At 29.3% G+C, this 21,333-nt stretch overlaps 2 protein-coding genes and 1 long non-coding RNA gene across 4 annotated transcripts in view; 2 read left to right on the top strand and 1 right to left on the bottom strand.

The window, feature by feature from the left end:
- Window positions 1-13,861, top strand: part of LOC129944632 (inactive dipeptidyl peptidase 10) — a 134,056-nt gene extending 120,195 nt beyond the window's left edge. The window contains exons 1-12 of one of the 2 annotated variants that reach the window (XM_056054197.1): window positions 3,157-3,943; window positions 8,390-8,504; window positions 8,584-8,682; window positions 8,743-8,837; window positions 8,974-9,059; window positions 9,489-9,709; window positions 9,773-9,917; window positions 9,974-11,104; window positions 11,170-11,364; window positions 11,429-11,589; window positions 11,654-11,859; window positions 12,525-13,861. In XM_056054197.1, the coding sequence (XP_055910172.1) occupies window positions 3,830-3,943; window positions 8,390-8,504; window positions 8,584-8,682; window positions 8,743-8,837; window positions 8,974-9,059; window positions 9,489-9,709; window positions 9,773-9,917; window positions 9,974-11,104; window positions 11,170-11,364; window positions 11,429-11,589; window positions 11,654-11,859; window positions 12,525-12,665 (2,709 nt within the window). In that variant the 5' untranslated portion in view covers window positions 3,157-3,829 and the 3' untranslated portion in view covers window positions 12,666-13,861. Of the gene's footprint in view, window positions 1-3,156; window positions 3,944-8,389; window positions 8,505-8,583; window positions 8,683-8,742; window positions 8,838-8,973; window positions 9,060-9,488; window positions 9,710-9,772; window positions 9,918-9,973; window positions 11,105-11,169; window positions 11,365-11,428; window positions 11,590-11,653; window positions 11,860-12,524 lie in introns of those variants that run through there. The other variant, XM_056054198.1, reaches the window with a different exon arrangement.
- On the bottom strand, window positions 3,070-3,587 carry LOC129944633 (uncharacterized). Its single transcript, XR_008781468.1, has 3 exons — window positions 3,484-3,587; window positions 3,301-3,406; window positions 3,070-3,228 (listed from the first exon to the last, which is right to left on the bottom strand). It is a non-coding gene; the product is annotated as an uncharacterized LOC129944633 (long non-coding RNA).
- A 3,602-nt stretch (window positions 13,862-17,463) lies between the features above and the next one.
- LOC129944180 (putative protein kinase C delta type homolog) overlaps window positions 17,464-21,333 on the top strand; it is a 48,288-nt gene continuing 44,418 nt past the window's right edge. The window contains exons 1-2 of the mRNA XM_056053416.1: window positions 17,464-18,275; window positions 21,172-21,325. Of these exons, the coding sequence (XP_055909391.1) occupies window positions 21,230-21,325 (96 nt within the window). The 5' untranslated portion in view covers window positions 17,464-18,275; window positions 21,172-21,229. The remainder of the gene's footprint in view (window positions 18,276-21,171; window positions 21,326-21,333) is intronic.

Raw genomic sequence — 21,333 nt, 5'->3', positions numbered from 1 at the left:
TCGATGAATTTGTTTTTGTATCTTATTTATATCATTATATCAATGGACTTTTATATAGAAAACGGCAAAGTAAACAAAAATGTGTCAATATTGTGTCTAATAAGGGGGTTGAATGAAATTTTTGCATCAGCTGTTAAGGATCTTTTACCGATATTTGTTTTTTTATTCACATTCATAAGGCTGCTTCTCCTTGTGTACGATCTTTGTACATACATATATATTATATGCACAATGGTTTGTATTATGTATACAAAGCTACGATGCGATTTTTGTTTTGCAGATCTTTGTAAAGAAGAAGAATATGAGGGTAGTTATACGTTTGGATATAGCTGGTTGGTATTTTGCTTTTATTTGGCATCAAGTTTTTCTGCATTATTTGAAGATTAGATTTGTTTGTTTTTTTTTGTTGTATATAGATATCCATTGGTAAATTATTTTTTTTCAGGCTGTGGGTTTGATCTTAAATTCAAATTTAAGATATAAAGGGTATGGTAGTTCATAGGGAATTCTTTATAGCATCCGGACAGTGATAGTATCCGTACACTTAGCAATTTGTTAGAGATTATAAGATAGGAAGGTTACAGTAGTAGAAAGTAGTAGTAGTTTAAAATAAATATAAAAAATAATTCTTTACATATGGTGGTCCAGATAATTTAAATAATTTGATAGTTGAAATGTATGTCTTTTATTTATGTCCCAACCTTGCTTTTGTTGTAGATATAATTTTTAATTAATAACAATACACCTTAGAGGGCATAAACAACATACAAATGTAGTACATATATAGTTAGGTATTTAAGTATGTACATATATGTATGTTGTTTGCAACAAGTTAACATTTATTGTGTGCAACAAGTATAACGTTTTTGACATTAATGGTACAATTTGGCGAAAAATCGATTCGACAGTTTTGTTTATAAAAAATTAAAACCTATACAAAAACATTATTAAAAGTTGGTATGAATTGATTTTCGACTCAAAAAACCAACAGTCCGTTTTTTCACAAAAAATAAAATATACAAAAAACAGTACACACATTTGGTAAAAATTGACGTTTGGTTCTCGATATCTCGTGAACAATAGAAGATATTGAATTCAAATTAATTTCATTCATCAAATTTGTATTGGTTTATATAAGAAATAAACACTTTAAATAATTGCTACTAAAATTGGTAACAATTCTCGTTAATATATATTTTGAAATTAAACTATTTCATCATATGCAAAATATTGTTCGTAATTTTAAATTTTTTTATGAATAGTTCAACTTATAACTTTTTAAACAAAACACGAAAACCTCCAAACCTTTTTATGAGAAATCAAATGGCACTAACATTTTTGAAAACAAAATTTTTTAACAGGTATGTATGTATGTATATTATTCAGCCTTAAAATATAGTAAATATTTTTAAATAGACTAGGTATAGCATTTTTTTCAATTTCCATTATTACTTCTAAAATTGCCTCTACCTACTACACGAAAAGAAATAAAACCCCGTTTCGACCAAATCTTGGCGGCCAAGCTATTGTACTCTCCTCTCCCATTCTGTTTACAATCTTTGACACTTAAAGCTTAAAACTGCTTTTTAATTATAACTTATCTGGGGTTATGTATAGCAACACTAAATGTTTGTTTTTTTTTTCGTAAATTTCTCTTGGAGTTTAATTTTATTATTAGTACCTATGTATATTTTAAAACAGTAGTAAAAGTTAATGCTTATTCCAAATTTATAGAAAAATTACCCCAAATTTAAAAAATATGCTCTGACAGAAAAAAATTGCATTTGCTAAAATTTAGATATCTTACCATTGAGACAAAGTCATCAAATTTATGTAGGTAAGTACAATTACAAAGTCCAATATTCCTCTAAAAATAAAGATGCAAACAAAATGTATGTAAGTTTAAAAATGGGCCAGGGTAGGTTTACTAAAATAAAAGAAAGCATTTCCTTACATCCTTGATAACTTACTATTAAAGATAGATTATAATAAATAGATACCTACATATAGCATAATATCATAAGAACTTAAGTAAAACTGTCTCCAAATTTGTCCGTGAATCACTTTTTGGACCGGAAGGTATAAGTACCTATAGGTACTTTATAAACTCAATTATCTGTATTAATTTTTAAAACAAAAGATTTTAAAAGTTCCCCATCCCATTTAAAAAATTCACTACCATTAAAACACGTCCAAGTTAAAATTTCCTTAAATTATGCGATAATAGGTAGGTATGTTTATTATCTTTTTATATTTGTAAACAATTTAACATGCATCAAAATATTTTATTTCACTATAAGTTGTCAATAATAGTGTAACCAGCTTTTCAATTGCGTTTAGTATCAATCAACAAATTTACTTTGAAATTTTAAACTTCTTTATGCTCGATTTGAAAACAAACTGTAAGAAAGGTTTAGGCGACCAAATTAAAAAAAAAATGATTTATTATCTTTTATTTTATAAAAATACAATACCTACATATTTACTTCCCTATAATAGTTCAAGTTATAATTCCCTAATACCACCCTCAAATCATCAAAATTATAAAATCTCAACCAAGAATATTAAATTCCTACACGATATCGCAATTCACCTGCTTTTGTCTTATCATCTTTGCATAGAAAGTCTACCGTTTTGCCAATGTACAAAATAATATAAGCAAAATCAAAAACAAAAAAATACAAACCCAAAGAAACAAATGTGTATTCCTTTGCAACCAGACTTTCGTTAATTCACTATAATGTTTCTCTATATCAAATTATAACATTTTTAAGTCTCCCGACTGCAATCGATTTTTACATTAATGTCTTCGCTAGACGTTCCACAAAAAATATGTAGATGCCGCCCATGAGAGTACTATGGTTTTCATATACAAAGGTACTATGGTTTTCATATACAAAGCTTTTGATACTTTCGAAAACTGAGGTTTTTCTTACCTAGTGTTCAAACCTTACGGATAAAGCTTTTAAGCTTTCAATTATGCTTTCTCTTCCTTTTCCATCTTTATCCAAAAACAGATTTTCTGATAACGCAATAATTACGTTCCACACATGTTTTCTAAACGCTCAGTTTCTCATTTTCACATTTTCGAAACAACACACCGATGTTTATTTTTCATTAAACAACAAAAAAACAAAAATCATTCCATTCAGTTGCGTTAGATATTTTGTAAAGAAAATAAGTCCTCCCTCTCGAAAGTGATGTGTTTTTAAATCCTCTGTAAAACATCTAAATGGCACAGATATTTGAAAAAAAAACAATAACTACATATATTACGTTTTTATTAGTTGAATAAGTTACCATAATTTAATCGTTAACAAATTCAATTGTTTTAATATCCGTATAGAGGTATATGTAGGTACCTATGAAAACGCATAGCAAAATCGATGTTCGAAAGTGGCATCATCTAAGTGAGAACAGCATATGGTGGAATCATTTATAATAAATAGTTTTTTTTTGTTTTAAATTTGTAAATTAATTCACCTTGCGTTACCTGGTCAACAAAACTCTTATGTATATCTATCGAATCAAAGTTTGCATCATCGATTTGTACAGTACCCCCGTCGAGTTATAAGTTTTCAATACAAAAAAGGAACACGAAGCTTGTATACCTACCTAACTTACGTACATACATTACCTACAACAAAAAAGAACTCATGAGGTAATGGCTCTATCTAAAATTGTGATTGATTTGTCTTCATAGACGTCCGAAAGTCCTGAACGATTTCTTGGTACTAGACTTCTTGGCCTTTTCATAAGGCTTTTTTATTCAAGTGTCAATTAAAATACGTCATTGTTTGCTTCGTGTATCTTTTGTTTTTGTATAAAAATGGTTGAAATACAGAAGGGTTCTTCGGTCGTTAAATTACCTTCGTCCTTAAAGAGAGAAACTGTTGTCGTAAGTGCTCCATTGAAAAAAGTTACTTTGGTGCCAAATGACGAGGTAAGAAAATATGGAATAGTTGTTGTTGTTTTTCGTGTGTTTGTTGTTGTTATTATTATTGTTATTGTAATGTATTTTGCAAAACAAATCAATATAACTTTAGGAGTAATTTTAAATACCTGGTTTTAGGAAGTTCAATATATATTTTATACTGACCTACCTGTTTAATAGTCAAAGTAAGTGTTAGTTAATAAAACATTTACATTGATAACTGTAATATTTTATTTATTTTTGATAATGGAAACTTGATCATGTGTTTAATTTGTGAGAAATTTGTTTGTTTCTTGGGCTTTTATGATCAATCAGTTGGATGCGATTAATAATAAAATAAAACTTATCCATCTTGGTTTTACCCTACGTTTCGCCGGTTGTTTCCCAGCTTCTTCAGGGGATTTATTTTGTATTTTATATTTAAAAAAAAAAACATGATTAAAAGTTGCACAAAAAGTGCGAAAAGTTTAAATATGGACAACACTAATATCACCGTATTTAACAACTAAGGTATGGCCACACTATACAAAGCACAGAGATAAATACCCTGAAGAAGCTGGGAAACAACTGGCGAAACGTAGGGTAAAACCAAGACTGATTGATCAAAGCCCAAGAAACAAAAAAAAAATTCACTTTATATATTTTTGTTAATTTTGTTTTTGTTCGAAATTATGACAATGTTTGCAAAGTGATTGGACAGTTACATATTTATTTTTGTTATAATTTATAATTTTCTACTATTGTTACATGCTGTCAAAATTTCGTTAGCAATATGTTTCGGCGATTATCTTTTATAAATTATACAAAAACGATTTCACAAAATGTCTACGTTTGTACATTTATGTATGTCTCGCACATACATTTTAAACTTTAAATTTGATGAATCTGGCACATTTTTATTAATATAAAAAACTTAACCAAGATGGGATTCTTGAAATTTCTTCCTTTTCTTGCCAAAGTCTACTTCAGCCTAAGCTTAGTAGCTTACATTTTCCTCATGGATTCATAATCAATATTATCTTACCGAACATAATTTAAGTTTAGTCAAATCTGTACAGCACAGTAAGGGGCCTGTTATAGCTATCATTGGTTTTCATCATTGAAAATGTTGTTTCCAGATTTAAAAGCGATTAGGAAAGTCAACTCTGCTATTTTCGGTATTAAAATAAAGGTAATAAGTTGTAGTATTTTTTAGTAAAAACAATAGTTTCTCTTACCTAGTTCATTTTTATTTTTAAATGATAAATTCGCTTTCAATGAACTTATTATTGATTCCTCATTTCGGAACAAAATCGTTTCACTGAAAGCGTTTCATTTTCTTTGTATTTCTACCTGTCAGTTTTACTTTCAACGATGAACACTAACCTCAAATGTTCAAATTGGTTTCAATGATCAAAACTTTTAATATTGGCTATAACTTGCTTCTAATAGATAATTAACGAAGTCGTGACCGACATTTGCTCATATTAATATTCTATTAATTTATAATATAAGGCCTTATTAAATTATTGAAAACAAATTTTGTTAATACGAGTTACCACACACTATTTGAACAAAATTTCATTAAGCTATTATTGACATCTTGCCTTTACCTTCGACACATCCAACTAAATTGTGGGCGAAAAAGTACGCTTGTAATGTACATCCGTACTTGAAAACAAAGAAATTACAGTGTTCAACCTTCTTAAATAAGTAATCCAATTAGGCACCGTCCACAATGAATTACTGCATAAACTGCAATTAAATGAATGTATCTGTTTCTCTTATATATTAGGTTAACATTAAAAAAAAATGTTTAATATATGTTTTTTGAAGTATTTACTTTCATTTTTGGATTTCTCATTCTTTTTTACTAGCACCTCATGTTTATAAAATCAAACCAAACAAAGATTCTCACTACCTATACACTCACCTCAATTTAAATTTGGATTTTGATCCAAAAACAGCAATTGAAGATTATTTTTGAACCGTATAAAACAAAAACAATTATTTTGCTTTTTTTTCAAAACTTGTTTATTTTATATTCTAAAATAACTAATTCTATTGTCCCAACTCAATAAAATGATGACAATATTTCTAGTTTTCAATTTCTACATGAACCATTTGTACAAAACTGTTACAATCGACTTTTAACATGAAATTCTTTTGCCTTTGCCTTGCGTATGCATGTACATAATACATATGTATATGCGTTTGTACGTCACGGTAATATTATGTGTGAATGTTAAATGAATATAAACACATGAATTGGCTTAGAATACCAAACAAAATATTACTTGCTCTTAATAAAATTGCGGGAAGCCTCATAATAAACAGTGAGATCAAATTAGCAATAAAACTATAAACATTGCTAATAATATTGTGTATAGTGTAGGACTCATCAAGTTGTGAGGAACGCAAAACATAATCAGAAAACAAAAACACTGAATTAATTTGTTATAATGCGAATATGGTTATGAACTAGGTTTTTTATTCGTGACCTTTATGTATGGTAGTAATCTCTTGAGCAACACTCTTATAATTAAAGTGCACTCTACAACAATAATTGTATTAACCTCCCCTAAAATGGTGCCAGTACAAAAATGCTGAATAAAAAAGAGTTTACATATTTCGATAACTTCAATTTTTTTCTTGGAATATATCAATTTTATATAATTTCTAATTGAACTTAAATTGGTCGTTCCCATTTAATGATTCTTTTTGTAAATTTCAAAAATGGCAACAACGATTTTGATTAAACTTTACAAATATTTCTATAAAAATCTACAAAACTTAAGATTCTAGTTACACTATTTGCTTAAAGAAATAGGAAACAATGTCAGATAAGACAATTGAATTGATAATCCAATAATCCAAGTTGTATTTTCATGGAAAAGTGTAGAAGCTTACCGGTATTTCAGTTCTTGAATGTTTATTTTGTGAATTTCCAGTCTTGCATTTTATTAGAAATTTTGTTCTGTGAATATTAATACAATGATATGGCAACTCTGGTATCTTTTATTTGTGAAAACTAAACAATCATTCGTGTTGTTAAATAATTTGAGAGTGCTTGTTTCATTTCTGGTTGAAGATGAGTTAATTCTGGTGGCTAAATAGTATTTTTAGGAACAAGGTCTTTGTTTGTTCATTAAAAATATGATACACGTCTTAATTAACTAAAAAAAAGAGTCAGAGATCAAGACCCTCACTGATTGTCGAAAACCAATTTATATCAATTTTATTATTTCTTATAAAAAACAACCCATTTTTCAAAGAGCATTATTTTACTTTAACAAAAATATTTTGCATATAATAAAATAATTTTAAAGTCAATATGCGAATCGAATAATAGTTCTTACCAATTTCACGTAGTATTTTTTGTAGATTCTTATATTTAAAAAAAAAACTGTCTATTGGATTGAAATATTCTTAATTTTTGCGAAGACATTCGAGTCGAATATCAATTTTTACTAACTTATAATAGTTTTTTTTCTTAAACTGTTCCTTCGATTTTTTTTAAATATTTACCAGAGGTCAAAAACGTTTTGCTGGTAAAGTATTCGTGGTGAAATGTTTTTTTTCAGTTTTTTTTGTTTATAAAAAAAATAATTATTTATTTTAATTATATTGATTTGGTATCACGTCACCTACTCAATTTTTGAAAGTCCTTTCTGCATATTTTCTTTTCTATCTGTAAAACAAAATTTATTTTAAGGCATTATCTCTTCTGGTTCCAGAACGTACGGACGAATGGATGTACTACACACATATACATCTCCTTAAAAATCTTTGATTTAGATTCTTGGGATCTCAAAACGTCGAGAAATGTCAAAATGTTCAATTCGCTAAGTTGGACCGATTACAATAAATACAGTTAACCTAGGAAAATAAAAAAAAATATATTTTCTTAGCAAATTTGGCCGAATCTTAAATCTGTTCAGAATCCCTTGAGGTCGGGTTTTAAATCTGTGTTCATTTCATAAAAAATGATAAAAGTTATAAAGCACATTTTTAGAATTTCTAGATATTTCTATTTTTCGCTAACTTTTTAAATATTCAATTTTCGACTACCCAAATCAGGGTTATTTTTGACTGATTTGTTACTTTTTACAAATTGCGAAAGAGTAAATTGTCAATTTACTTTTGTCCATTTATTTCTTATTCGATTAATTTAAGTACACAATTTAGTGGTATCGCTTCTGTGTAGAGTAACATTTTTTCAGTATGAATAAAGTTTATAAATATTGAGTATTTTAAATTTAATTGATTAAGCATAAGTTTTGGACAAACTATGAAATGCGAATAAAAGTCAACCAACAACCAAGAATTTTAAAAGAGTCAAAATAGAAAGCCATATAGAAAGTGAGAGAGAAAAATAAAGATGCGTTGTAACTTAATATTAAAAATAAAGTAAAATACAATGTTTCTACTATAATCACAGTTTTTAAAAATTTTCCTTGTATATTTTTATTTCAGGAGCTTGTTGCAATATCTCCAGAACGAAGAAACTGGCGTGGAATTTTTATTGCTCTATTAGTGATAGCAGCTGTATTCAGCCTTATTATATTCTCAATTTTTCTATTGTCTCCTGGTAAGTTCTCAAAGTACAGTATTACATGTTTTGTATTGAATAATTTTGAATTTTAAATTTGTCTTCTCCTAAACAAAAGAGGATGAAGGTTCACGAATTCGTGGCCGACGAATGGTACTTAGCGATGTAATTGGTAACAGCTTGGAATGGAAAACTTTTAATGGCTCATGGATTAATGGTATCAAACAATAACTTACAGTTATATAAAAATATCTACGATATAAATTACATTTTTCAGATGTTGAACTTGTGTTCCGAGATTCAACCGGAGGACTGTCCATCCTAAATTTAGAGAATTATACCACTCGAGTGCTTATGACGAATTCAACATTTGTAAGTGCTTTTTACGATGAATATTGTATACAAATTGTATTTTAAATGTAAAATGGGGAAGCTAATAATAATTTTATACTTAGTATGACATATTATATATGGTATATGTATGTTTTTTTTAATTTTAATATTTCAGAGGCAACTTAACGCAGAATCGTTTTTGGTTTCTCCGGATCAGAAGTATGTGTTATTACAGTCAGATAGCAATGCAGAAGGATCAAGGTATTTGTGTTTGTGATTAAAATTATTTTTTAGTTTTATAAAATGTTCTTTCAAATCATCTGCTACTGCTAGTTTCCCCTAAGTTTATCTTTCTGTATTGCTGAATATAGAAATATCTTAGCCCTAAGCATAAATAGGTCATCTTAAATCCTCTTTATTTTCCTGAGGGCCAAATAATGTATGTTCTATTCCTTTTTTCAGAAATCTTAAGAAGACATCGTCTATAGCTTTTAGTTCACCTTTGCTTTTCTGTATCTTAAACAATAATTATTTTATTAACTTTTACAATGTGGTCTTAAAAAACAATTTTAAATATCAAATTTTTGCGCATTTTGATACAAATTTTGATTTCTTTGGCTTGTTTATTAAAAAACAAATTCTTGAAAGAAGTATTTAAATCTATCAACTATATATGATTTTTTCTTCCAGACATCATGTGTACGAAGTTCTCACTCGGAATACGTTTCCCTTAGGACCAGAAAACAGTGCGGATGCACCTTATCTGCAGCACGTAGAATGGGCACCAAGCCCACAAAATGCCTCTAGTGTTAAGTCGTCACAAAACCAAGGGATAGCCTTTGTCTATGCGAATGACTTGTACTACAAGCCAAAAGTTCAAGGCGACCTCGTTTGTCGTCTTACTACAACAGGTAAACGTCGTTAATTCTTAATCCTAATATCTTTTTCAACTGCATCGACTTATTTCTTGTCAGGAACAACTGGGGTAATAACAAATGGTATTCCAGATTGGATGTACAAAAATGTTCCAGAGCTTAGAAGCAGCACAATGATGTTTTCACCAGATCTACAATATTTGGCATTTTTAACATATAACGACAGTGAGGTCCACGAATATAAGTAAGAACATTTTTTTATCCCTGAACAATAATTACAATAATGAATTTCTTGCCAAGATATACGTGGATGGGCGATGATTTGAAATATCCAGAAATTCGATCTGAAAGATACCCAAAAGCTGGTACTACAAATCCCAATGTGACAGTCAATATTGTAAATCTAACAGTTCTAAAATACATATTTCCAAGCCAAGTTAAACTACCTACCGAACTTACAAACGGTAGCTATATTGGTGGTCTTACTTGGGCTTCTGCTCTTGATCTCTCTGTAACTGTCACAAATCGCGAACAAACAAAAGCCACTACAGTCCTGTGCCGGGCACCATCTTTTACCTGTCAATCCATTCACACCGAAGTTACAGTTAGTGATGGTTGGGTTTTGCCAGCAGAAAAACCAATATTCTCATCTAGAATAAGTGCACAAATAAATGCACATCACAATGTTCATAGCACAAAGAATGGTTCAGATGCTCGGGCAAACGTGACCGAAGGTCTGACAACCTACGAGCTTTCCAATGGAGGATATCTTCTGAAGCGTTTATCAGTCCGTGACGGTGAACATGGTCATTTTCGACATGTCGTATTTATTTCAACTCTCGATCGTCGGTGGGTACCGCTGACAATGGGACAATTTGAAGTTACTGAGATCGTTGGCTGGGATGAGGTCAACGAAATCGTTTATTTTATGGCCGCCCCTGAAAAGAGACCCGGTGAACGGCATCTCTATAAAATAAGCCTTAAGTTAAATATAACAAAACCAAATCGCACGTACATTACATCGACACAACCAACCTGCCTGACATGCGATAATTCACCAACAACTTTCAAAATCGTTAATCCTTCAATAAATAATCAAACAACACCCACAGAAGATGATAATCCACCTAAGATTCCGAATAATTGCCTATACAACAAGATTTACTTTAGTAAAGAATTTTCATACTATATTCAGGAGTGCTTGGGCCCTGACTCACCGTCAGTGTACCTTGTTGAAACGCAGTCGAACAACAAAATTTATGTGTTGAATTCGGGTGGAGAACTCAGGAACAGGCTGGCTCAATTGGCACTTCCACAAATCAGGACATTCAGTGTAGAAATACGTCATGGTTTTCATGCTCAAGTACGGCTGTTCCTACCACCTGGAATGCGCGAAGAAGAAGAAGTTGCATTTCCTCTCATTCTCCAAATGTATGGTATTTCATAACTTCCCCGTCTGTCCTTTCTAACTTGATTTCGTTTAAAAAAAATTCCAGAGACTCAGGGCCTGGATCACAACTGGTATCGGAAAAATTTCACGTCGATTGGAATTGGTATCTATGCAGTCAGCGGTCAATAATTGTCGCACAAATTGATGGTCGTGGTAGTGGATTTCAGGGAGAACTTCTTCGCACTCAAATTCATGGTAAACTGGGTACAGTGGAAATCGAAGACCAGCTTGGAGTTTTAACGTATGTTACTGTTTCAACTTATAGAAATCTAGGAATATTTATCATACATTTTTGTTTAACGTAGGTATCTTCGCGATAATCTCAAATTTATAGATCCATCCAGGATATGTGCTTATGGCCTAGGTTATGGTGGATATGCCACTGCAATGACACTTATCGAAGATTCTCAGCAGGTCTTACAATGTGGTGTTGCAATTAACCCAGTTGTTTCATTTGGATATCATTGTAAGTAAAACAAGAGAGTGAGGAAAAACATTTGTTTGTATTTTATTAAACAACATTTTTGTAGATTCGTTCTTTACTGAACGCTATATTCCATTAAAAGGAGATTACTTAAGAGCTTTACAAGAAGCAGATCTCACGATGAAAGCTGGAAATATTAAAGGCCGCAATCTTATGATCATGCATGGAACAGCTGATACATTTATACATCAAGAACATTCACTGATGCTTATTCGAGCACTGATAGACCAGGAAGTCAAATTTAGAAATCAGGTACGCGTGTGTGTTTGATTATAATTTAGTGTTTTTTTTTATTGATAAGTATTTATACCAAAAATGAAGCACTACAGATCAATTGAAAGCTAACTGGTTCTAGAAATTAGTATATTTAAAAATACCCGGAATTTGAAATATCTGTTGGGAAACAAGTTGGCCCACCGCCAACACGAATTGTTTGGGGAGTTACGATTTTCTTGTTGATATTAATTTTAAATCTCTTTTCTTCGCAAATATCGAATTAGAATTTGAGTTTACATTTACAAATATATAATTTCAAAAGTATCATCCGAAATGGTAAAATCTAATTACTTTAGCTATAGATGATAATTTTTGCTTCCCTTTGTATTTTCATAGCATAAAACCATTTCCTTAATGCAATTAAGTTCTCCAGGAGTTTTCACCAAATTCGCGTTCAAGATTGTTATATTAAAATAGATTCGAAGTTCAAAGTTTATCACTAATATTCAACTAGATTTTGTTTGCTTTATAGGGCAGAACGATATATTAATTGTTTAAAAAAAAAATGACTTTTAAAAAAATCAAAACAAAATGTTACACCAACCTCACTGTACCCATTCTTATCAAATCTACTATTATTTTATTTTAGGGAAAACTGCAAGTGCTCAGCCTTTTATTTGTATTCTTGCTTGTTCTTCTAGGTCTACACCGATGAAGACCATTATTTAGCCAGGTCACTTAATCACGTTTACAAAACAATGGAATGGTACTTTGATGAGTGTTTTGGACCATTAGATGAAAACGAGTGGGACCCGACAGGCCTCTTCGTATTCAAACAATAAGTTTCACTAACTTAAATACGGAAATCTATTTTTTTTTACAAATAAAACAAAAATATAAACGCGATATTATCGTCCATTTATGTTCATCATAAACAGGCTACATATTTAAGGCACAAATAGGAAACGCCAATAGAACATTATGTGTGATTAATTAAAAAGAAAAGAAAATTTTGACTGATAATAATATTATACTCTTATCCCTTAGTTTTTATATATTTAATGAAGGATATGTGTTTGAATTAGTAAAATGTTTATTTAATTTATTAAATGTGTCAAAAATAGTTGTTGTTTTTAAGGTATAAGTGTTATTATAATGACTATAGATATTTTATTATCGTTTAATCCTTAAGTGTTGATTTATAAGTGTATGTATGCATATGATGAAAATAAATAAAATATTATTTATGAGTGTATAAAGTTCAAAAAAGATTATAAATGTATAAATGTGTCACTGTAAAATGTGATGTTTAGATAAATTGGCGATATTCAATTTAGAAGCTTTCCGATTTCGTAATTTTTTTATTTGAAATGTTATAATGTCCATACCTTGAACTTCTTGTTAATCTCAAATTTCAAACAAAAATACCCTCATTTGATAACTAAATTGTTTAATATTTATACAGTAATACAAACGAGATACAATTTTTGATGAAGATGAAAAAACTGTGCCTGATTACAAAGAAAAAAATACTTATTAATTTTTTCGCTAGTCTAATACGTATTTAGATCGAATGTATGTAAATTTCAAATCAATTTCGAATGTATTTATAAAATCATTAACTTTAATACATACCTACATGTCTAGTGTTGTATTGAAGGTGAAATTGTTTACCTACTAGATAGTTTCTTTTTTTTTAATTATTTTGTATTGAAGTCTATGTTAGTTGGGTTTGTAAAATGTTTATAAAATTGCAACGACAAATGTGTAAATTTGCAAAAAAAGCTAAGTGAAACTTTTATTTAAATATTTTATATTTCTTTACTAAGGACCTGCTTAAAAACATATCTAGTCAGCAAACTTCTCCTAAATAATGTTTCATTACATTTAAATAGACCCAAACTTTTTTTTTGAATGAAACAAACATGTTTGCCGTCATTAAAAGACAAGAATTATTAAGAAAAAAATGGAGGAAACTTCAGCCACAAGCAGAAGACATTTTGTTCATGGTTTAAAAATATAAGCTTTTAAAGATACATTTTTTCAATTTGTAAATATAAGAAAAAGAAATTTATCAAATTAAAAAATATGGATACAAAAAATTCAAGCCATTTAAAAGTTAATATTAAACACCAAATTTCATTAATTATTCAGCATATTGTTGTCCAGAATCCAACGACTCTTTGGTTTCATAAAATGATTACTGTGTTTAGAAATTTCCTCAATTTAATAAATAACAAATCAAATAAAACGCAATAACAAAAAAATATTTTTTACTAATTTGTTATATTTAGTGTTAAATAAATGGTGGATGTTATGTTTGGAAATTTAAAAAAGTAATATAACAGAAACAAAATATATTGTATTGTATATCCATAAATGATTTAAAAAAAAAAACAAATTTTGATTATAAAAATTAAAAAAAAAACTTTACTTTGTTTCAATATATACTGAAATAAATGAACTACTATTTTGCAACAAGTGTTATTCATAAGCTGAACTCAACTTAGTACCTACGCAACCTTTTTATGGTAAGTAATTATTTTTCTTAACCGTATTAAAACTCAACAATTTTAAAAAGATTTGAGTTTTTTACTTGTAAATTTACAAAAAATTGTTTACTACAAAATTAATAGTGTATTATTATTAATATGTACTCGTATTAAAAGTGTATCAATTTTAATATTAATTTAATTGAGAAGTTCAATTGTTGTTTTAAAAACCCTTTTTGAACTCGTAAGTACATAGTTGAAAATAAATTGCATGTGAGTCAAAATATGTGGAATAAAGGTTTTTACAAAAATAGGATCGTTAGGTGATGACACATATAAAAACTTTCCCACAACAAACTCTATCTTAACAACCATAGAAAATTGAAAATTTAGAATGAAACAACAACAACTTGTGTGTGCTGCCGCCAAGTTCATAGGCTGGAGTTATAGCTATTTCACGGGGACCAACCCGATCATCAGACTCCTTTAGTGGTGCTTAATCGCTTTTTATGTTCAATTTAATTTTTTTTTTTTTTGCTCAAGAACATTAATATTTATACATACATATTTTTAAAATCTTGGTATTGAAAACAAAGTTGGTAACCCCTTAGTACTAAAGTTGAAAGTAACAATAATAAGATCATGTTGAGAGAAAGAAGGTACAGTTCTCATAGTATTAGCAAGGTAACTTTTTGTTAGTTTCAGTTTATTTATTTATAACGCTTACACAGTAAGATAATAGATATCTTATAAATTAGTGAAAGCCTATGACTCAACTTTATAATAACAATTCAAATTTTTTAAAAAATAGGGTAAGAAAATAATATAAAATTAAATTATATACAAAAAAAGAAAATAACAATAATTTATAAATAAAATATTAATTGACGTTAAAATAGAAATAATAGAAATAGAAGAAGGAAAAGATAGTTAAGTTAGTTAAAGTTAAGAAGTTAGTTGTTTTGGTTCGAAAAGAAGATTTTAATACTTTTTTGGAAAATATGTATATCACTTATATACCGCAAATGAGTTGGAAGTGAGTTCAAGAGGCGACATGCAGCGCTGAAAAATTGCCTTTCTGAGGTCAAACACCAAAAGCGTGGCAAAATCACCGACGTCGATCTATTCGATGTTGACATTCTGATTTTTTCAAACATATAAGCTGGTTGGCGTGTTTTCAAGATTATAAAAAACAGTATTAATTTTCGAAGCTTCATGAAGTCATTAAAAGGCATACTAAGCAGAATCTCTTGCAAATGTGAAATATGGTCGTAGCTTCTTAAGCCAAAGATGTATCGAATGATACTATTGAACGCTATGTTTAATTTATGTTTGCTGCTGGAATCGCAGTTGTAAAAAATTTCGCATCCATGAGTGAGAACAGGTATTACAAGGGTCCTTGCAAGCATTAGTCTGGTTTTTTAATGGAGTGATGTTTTGGGCGGTCCACAGCGTTCTAAGCGTTCCATAAGTCTTGCCTACTAATTGGTTGATGTGGTCATTCCAGGTCAATGTTTTATTGAAGATTACTCCTAGATTTTTACTGGAATTTACGAATTCTGATGGGTTCTGGTTTAGAAATATGGAAGGAAAGTATGTTAATTCTAATTCTTTTCTTGATATAACCAGGCATTTGCATTTGTTTGCGTTGAGAACCAACCCATTGCACGACGCACAGTAGGATATCTTTTCTAGTTCTTGGTTCAGGGTAAGAGCGCAGTCGTCAATTAAACCCAAAGGACAGCTTTTGTAAATTTGAATGTCATCGGCATAAAAATGTCATCGGCATAAAAATGTTTCAAAAAGGAAGAAAGTAGTTTAATAGCTTCTAAAGATATGTCGAATCAGTGACGCAGTTTATTTAGAAGTATCGAGTGATTCACCATGTCGAATGCTTTTGAAAAGTCTAATAGGACTAAAAAAGTTACAATATCAATATCGAGTTCAGTCCTTATGTCTTCAATTATTTTAGTTAGTGCCGTTATTCAGCTATGGTGCGAACGAAAACCTGATTGAACATCGACTAAAAGGTTATTGCGACTGACGAAGTTGCTTAATTGTTTTTGCATTATCCTTTCACATACCTTAGACAGAAATGGAAGTATTGAAATTGGTCTAAATTCATTGCAGAGCGAGTTTTTGGGGATGGGAATTATTTTTGCTTTTTTCCATTGTTAACTGGTAACTGTTTGTCTCCGCATAAAAATGATTAAGTTGGAAAATCAAGATATTTTTCTTCTTTGAAAGTGGAAACAAAAATAATATTTTCAATTGGTTTCCACTGCCCAAAACAAAAAATTAAATTGAAATATAAATTCAACAAGGAAAACCCCCAGCAAATTGTGCGTGTTGGTACTTTTCAAATAGTTTTAGTCGAGCTAAGGATATGGAAATTCAAATAAAAATTATTTTTTAGATGTACCTACATACATACGAGTACATATGCAGTTTCGCAAATTTTATTTTTAAGGATTTAATAAGTGAATAACTTTCAAATTAATATGTTTTGATCTATAAAATTGGAGTTATTTAACGATTTTTACAAACTTATAAACTTTTCAAACCAACTAGAATTATATTGACACATAAAAAACTGACAATTTTACAAAATGATGACAAATTTAGCTTAAAATAATGATTTTAGTAAACAGAGTGATAAATTTAATTTACTTGGAATTGGCTAGTTAATTTTCTGTATTCTCATTATATGAATATTTTGTCTCTTAGCAAACTACTATTCATAAGAGAAAGCATCATTTAGTTTGAGTTTTTTTTTATAATATTTCATTAAACTTTAAGAGATTGTTTATTTTTAAATGATTTCTATAGCGCTCAATATAAAACTACAAAATAGGCCAGTCAAGTTAGTTCGATCATTGGTCCGGTGAACCTAACTTAATTTTACTTACCATATTTTAAATCTAAGAGCATTAAGAAATGCAAAGAAAATTCAGCTAAAATAAAGGAAATTAATGAACGTTCTTGCGCACTTTTCTTTTGTTTCATCGGACTCTTGCGCACTGTCCAAGATTTTTCTCAAATTATTTTATGTTTATCGAAAGAAAATTTGTAAATATCATAATTTAACTCATCTGATCGAGAAGCATGAAGCAATATGAGTGAATTTTTTTCAGTCTTAAAGTGCACGTCTCAAGAGCTACATTAAAAAGTTAAAAAGAATTTCAAACAATCTACTTGAGATCGCAGGTATTTCCCTGAGTGTAGGCAACGTTTTTCTTTTCAACTAATGTTTTCCTATTCTGTCGATCTCCGCGTCATGGGTTTATTTTTATTACAATGTCTTTAAATTTGTTGCAGAAATAAAACTTAACAAAAAATAAAGTGAATTGTGTACCTTTATAATTTAAAATAGTGCCTACGCTAACATTCTCTTTGTTAGCTTCTTGTGTCCTTAAAAATCTACCTTCAATCAAACAAAAAAAAAAACAATACATGTATATGTACCTTTGCTAAAGTAATATAAAATAAAAAAAAAGAATTCCTTCATAAAATAAATTAATTTAAAACTATTCTTTGTGTATTAATGTATACTAAACGTGATAAAGCTTTTATATTCCACATGTGAATTTAATTAAAATAAAAACAACCAACAAAAATATAATACATTTTCATGGATTCTTTTTAATGGAAATCTACAACAACTGGAATTCCACAATTTGGATGTATCGCAAAAATGAATAAAAATTGTTTTGTATATAAATAAAACGCCTGATTTTTCGCCCGTGTGTGGGTTTTATTTTGAACAAAAATTAAATTTGTACCTACTATACCTATCTACCTGAATTCCCTGATGTGCTTGCTCATCGGAAGAGTGCGTGCTATGCCGATCGTTCTAAATATTAATATTCAGCATCAAAATTTAAGTGTTCCCGAATGTCTGTCTTATTTCAAAGTCCACAGGAAATGATAAAATTCGATTCGGATAACCAATAGATGGAGGTGAGATATAAAAATATCGACATGTACATTTCCATATTTCTACATAGCTACGTGGCAAACGTTTTAAAATGCAAATATTTATGTTTTTCCTTGTTGTTTATTTTGATCAGAGAACTTAAGATTTTATTTATCTAAGATTTTTGTTCGTAATAATAAATCTATGATATTTATGCATACGAAAATCAATACAGAAAATCGGCAGGAAAATATCAAAACATAATATCTTGAGATTGTTTTTTTTTAATTATTTGCATAAGTATTGTAAGTGAAGAAGTTGTTTATTTTTCTTTCGGTTTTCCATCATTATAGAAAATTCTTTTTAACTAGACACATTAACATGATGAAATGAATGGATTGCATTATTTTATCTTTAATATCTTGGAATAAATGAATAAATCGTTGGAAAAACATCTTCAATGGTGCTTTGCCCTGAGGTCATATGAAATGGTTAAGAAATTCGTAAGGCAGTGACTTAATTCTTATAGTAAATTCCACGTTTGGCATTTTTTCATATTATGACATTGCATCCACGATAGTTTGATCTTTTGTTTTAGACCCTCTCTCTTCACAAATACATACATATATCCATATAAATATTTTGTTAAAAAGAAAAAAATAAACATTTTTCTAAAAATGTTCATAATTTATTTTATTATTTAAGAAATAATTATTATTAAAGAAATATGGGATGATGGGAGTTATCTAACTTTAAATACTCATTTCTGAATATTGTTAACATTGGAGGTAACCCAATTTTTTGAACGAGTTAGTTTGTAAAGTCGGCCAACTTTCTTGTATCATATCAACCTACTAGAGATCTTACATATGTGGAGTTATCTTTTTATGATTAATTGAGGATATTATTTTTTCGAAAAAAAAGGTAACTTTAATGGACATAATGTTATCCCTGTATTTAAATATATATCTCTTTTCTACTAAAATGCACGGAAAGGCAAATAAACCCATTTCTTATAGTATGGTTAAGTTACTAGATTAGGTTCTGATAGCTATTTTTTTCTCGGTTGCTTCAGTTTTAACAAAACTTTAAGATATTAGGGTTCAATGGGGAGGATTAACCGAAATTGGTTGATCATTTTTATCCTTTTTCAATGTCACGCACTTCGAATTTCTTAATAAAAAGGTTTGTTTGACTCAATGCGCACAACTAGCTAGTCTCACTAAAAATCAAATCTTTTCGAACATGTTGGTAAGGTCTTCTGGGAGTATATGTATGTTCATAATTTAAAGATGAAAACAAAAATAAAAAATTGGTCATTTCTAGACCTGAGTTAAGAATTGTTTGACTTTGCTCGTTGTCTTTTGCCCGTTTCCAAAACTAGTTTGTATACAAATATTTTCTTAAAATATAGTTAGTTAGGTCAAAAATTCACAAACTTTAAAAAATCACACTATTATTATGATAACAAAAATATTTGTATTTATTAAGGATATTTTTAATGATTTTGTCACGTAAAATAAGATTATTATGATACCAAGATATATTCAACAGCAAATAGGGTTGAATCCTAGCTAGAAATTTCATTCCGTCCAAATAAAATCAAAGAGTTTTCTAAAAATCAACCGAATAGAGTAAAACATACATATGTATGTACATATGTATTTATGTATGTACATACATGAATTGAATTCAAAATAATAAACTGACACTTCTATATTTTTTGGGTTCTTTGTTATTGCAAACTTGTACACAGTTAAGCTGAGTTCGTAATTGTGGAACTTCTGAAATACTGCCAAATTGCATTTATAAATGTAAACGAAGCGCATAATCTATTCATGAGCATCGTAGTACTTGTGTTAGTAAAAGTAAAACGACATTCAATTTTAAAGAGGAGAAAAAACGGGTATTTTTGGGCTGTGATCAAAATTTGGGTTCATTCTACACATCCAAAAACATTGGCTTTCAGGAATATTTTTCCCTTAGTTAAAACAACAATCTCGTTGTCTGAATAGTAATTTAAAGTTAATTCCTTATTGAATAAACAGCTTATTTCTTTAAAGGAGCAACTATTTAAAAGCTTCCAAATAGTGGGAGTGACTATTGGCTTATATCAATTTTTGACCATCTGGAATTTCAATTTGTTTGTTAGAAGTTCTGTGTAATTTCTGTAAGAGACGGCTATGAATACAAAGTCACCTACTTGCAATGAAGATATGTTCATCCGGAAAAAAAATGTTGAAGAATTTCATCCGAAAATTTCTCCATCGTTTAGCGGAATTTTTTAATTTTTGCAATATGCATTCTTAACATCGTTTGCAAGGTTTTAATACACAAACAAATTTTTTCCTTCTTCTTCAGTTTTTTAACTTTCGTATGGTTTAGTGTTAGCACAATAAGTTTCTTTTTTAATAATAATAATATGTGTGATAAATATATGTACTACAAATTAAATCAAAAGATTCTAACAAATAATTTATATTTCTTATTTTGCTAATTTTTGCTACCAAAATAATAAGGTCTGCAGAGAACTAGAGCCCAGTGATTCACAACTCTCAAGCATATCTGAGTGAGAATAATGTTTTCAGGGATAGAGAACATCTACAGTTCTAAGTCAAATCCGAAAAATTACTCTTAGAAGATTTTGAATTCTCCGTGTGCAATATGTATTATTTTTTTAGTACAAGGCCCTAGTTCACACAGGACTGTAGCGCCACCTTAAGTAAGTAAGTACAAGGAATTCCCAAGATAATTTAGTCATTTGGCTTATCTATTTAAGCTTCGAAAGTTTTAACATTTCAAACGATATCAAATTTGGATGATTGGTTTACTATCAGAATTTTACTATTATATTTAGGTACCAATTACCAATGTAATAATAATAATTTTAAAACTTATCTAATCATTTTGTTTTTCTATTTTAAAAACTACGTTTTTCAGCTCTTCACAAAATTTACTTTGACAAGGATCATAAAAGAAATTCAAACAAATCTGTGCAATGATGTTTACGGGCGCCCATGGGCGCAAAAAAGCAAATGGAAGCTCGAGCAGTCAAAAGCCCCGAAGTAGCCGTAGTAATCAATATGGTTTTGAGGTAATTTT

This window comes from Eupeodes corollae, chromosome 2 (genome assembly GCF_945859685.1).
Source record: "Eupeodes corollae chromosome 2, idEupCoro1.1, whole genome shotgun sequence".
Lineage (NCBI taxonomy): Eukaryota > Metazoa > Arthropoda > Insecta > Diptera > Syrphidae > Eupeodes > Eupeodes corollae.
This window is presented reverse-complemented; position numbering and strand designations above follow the sequence as displayed.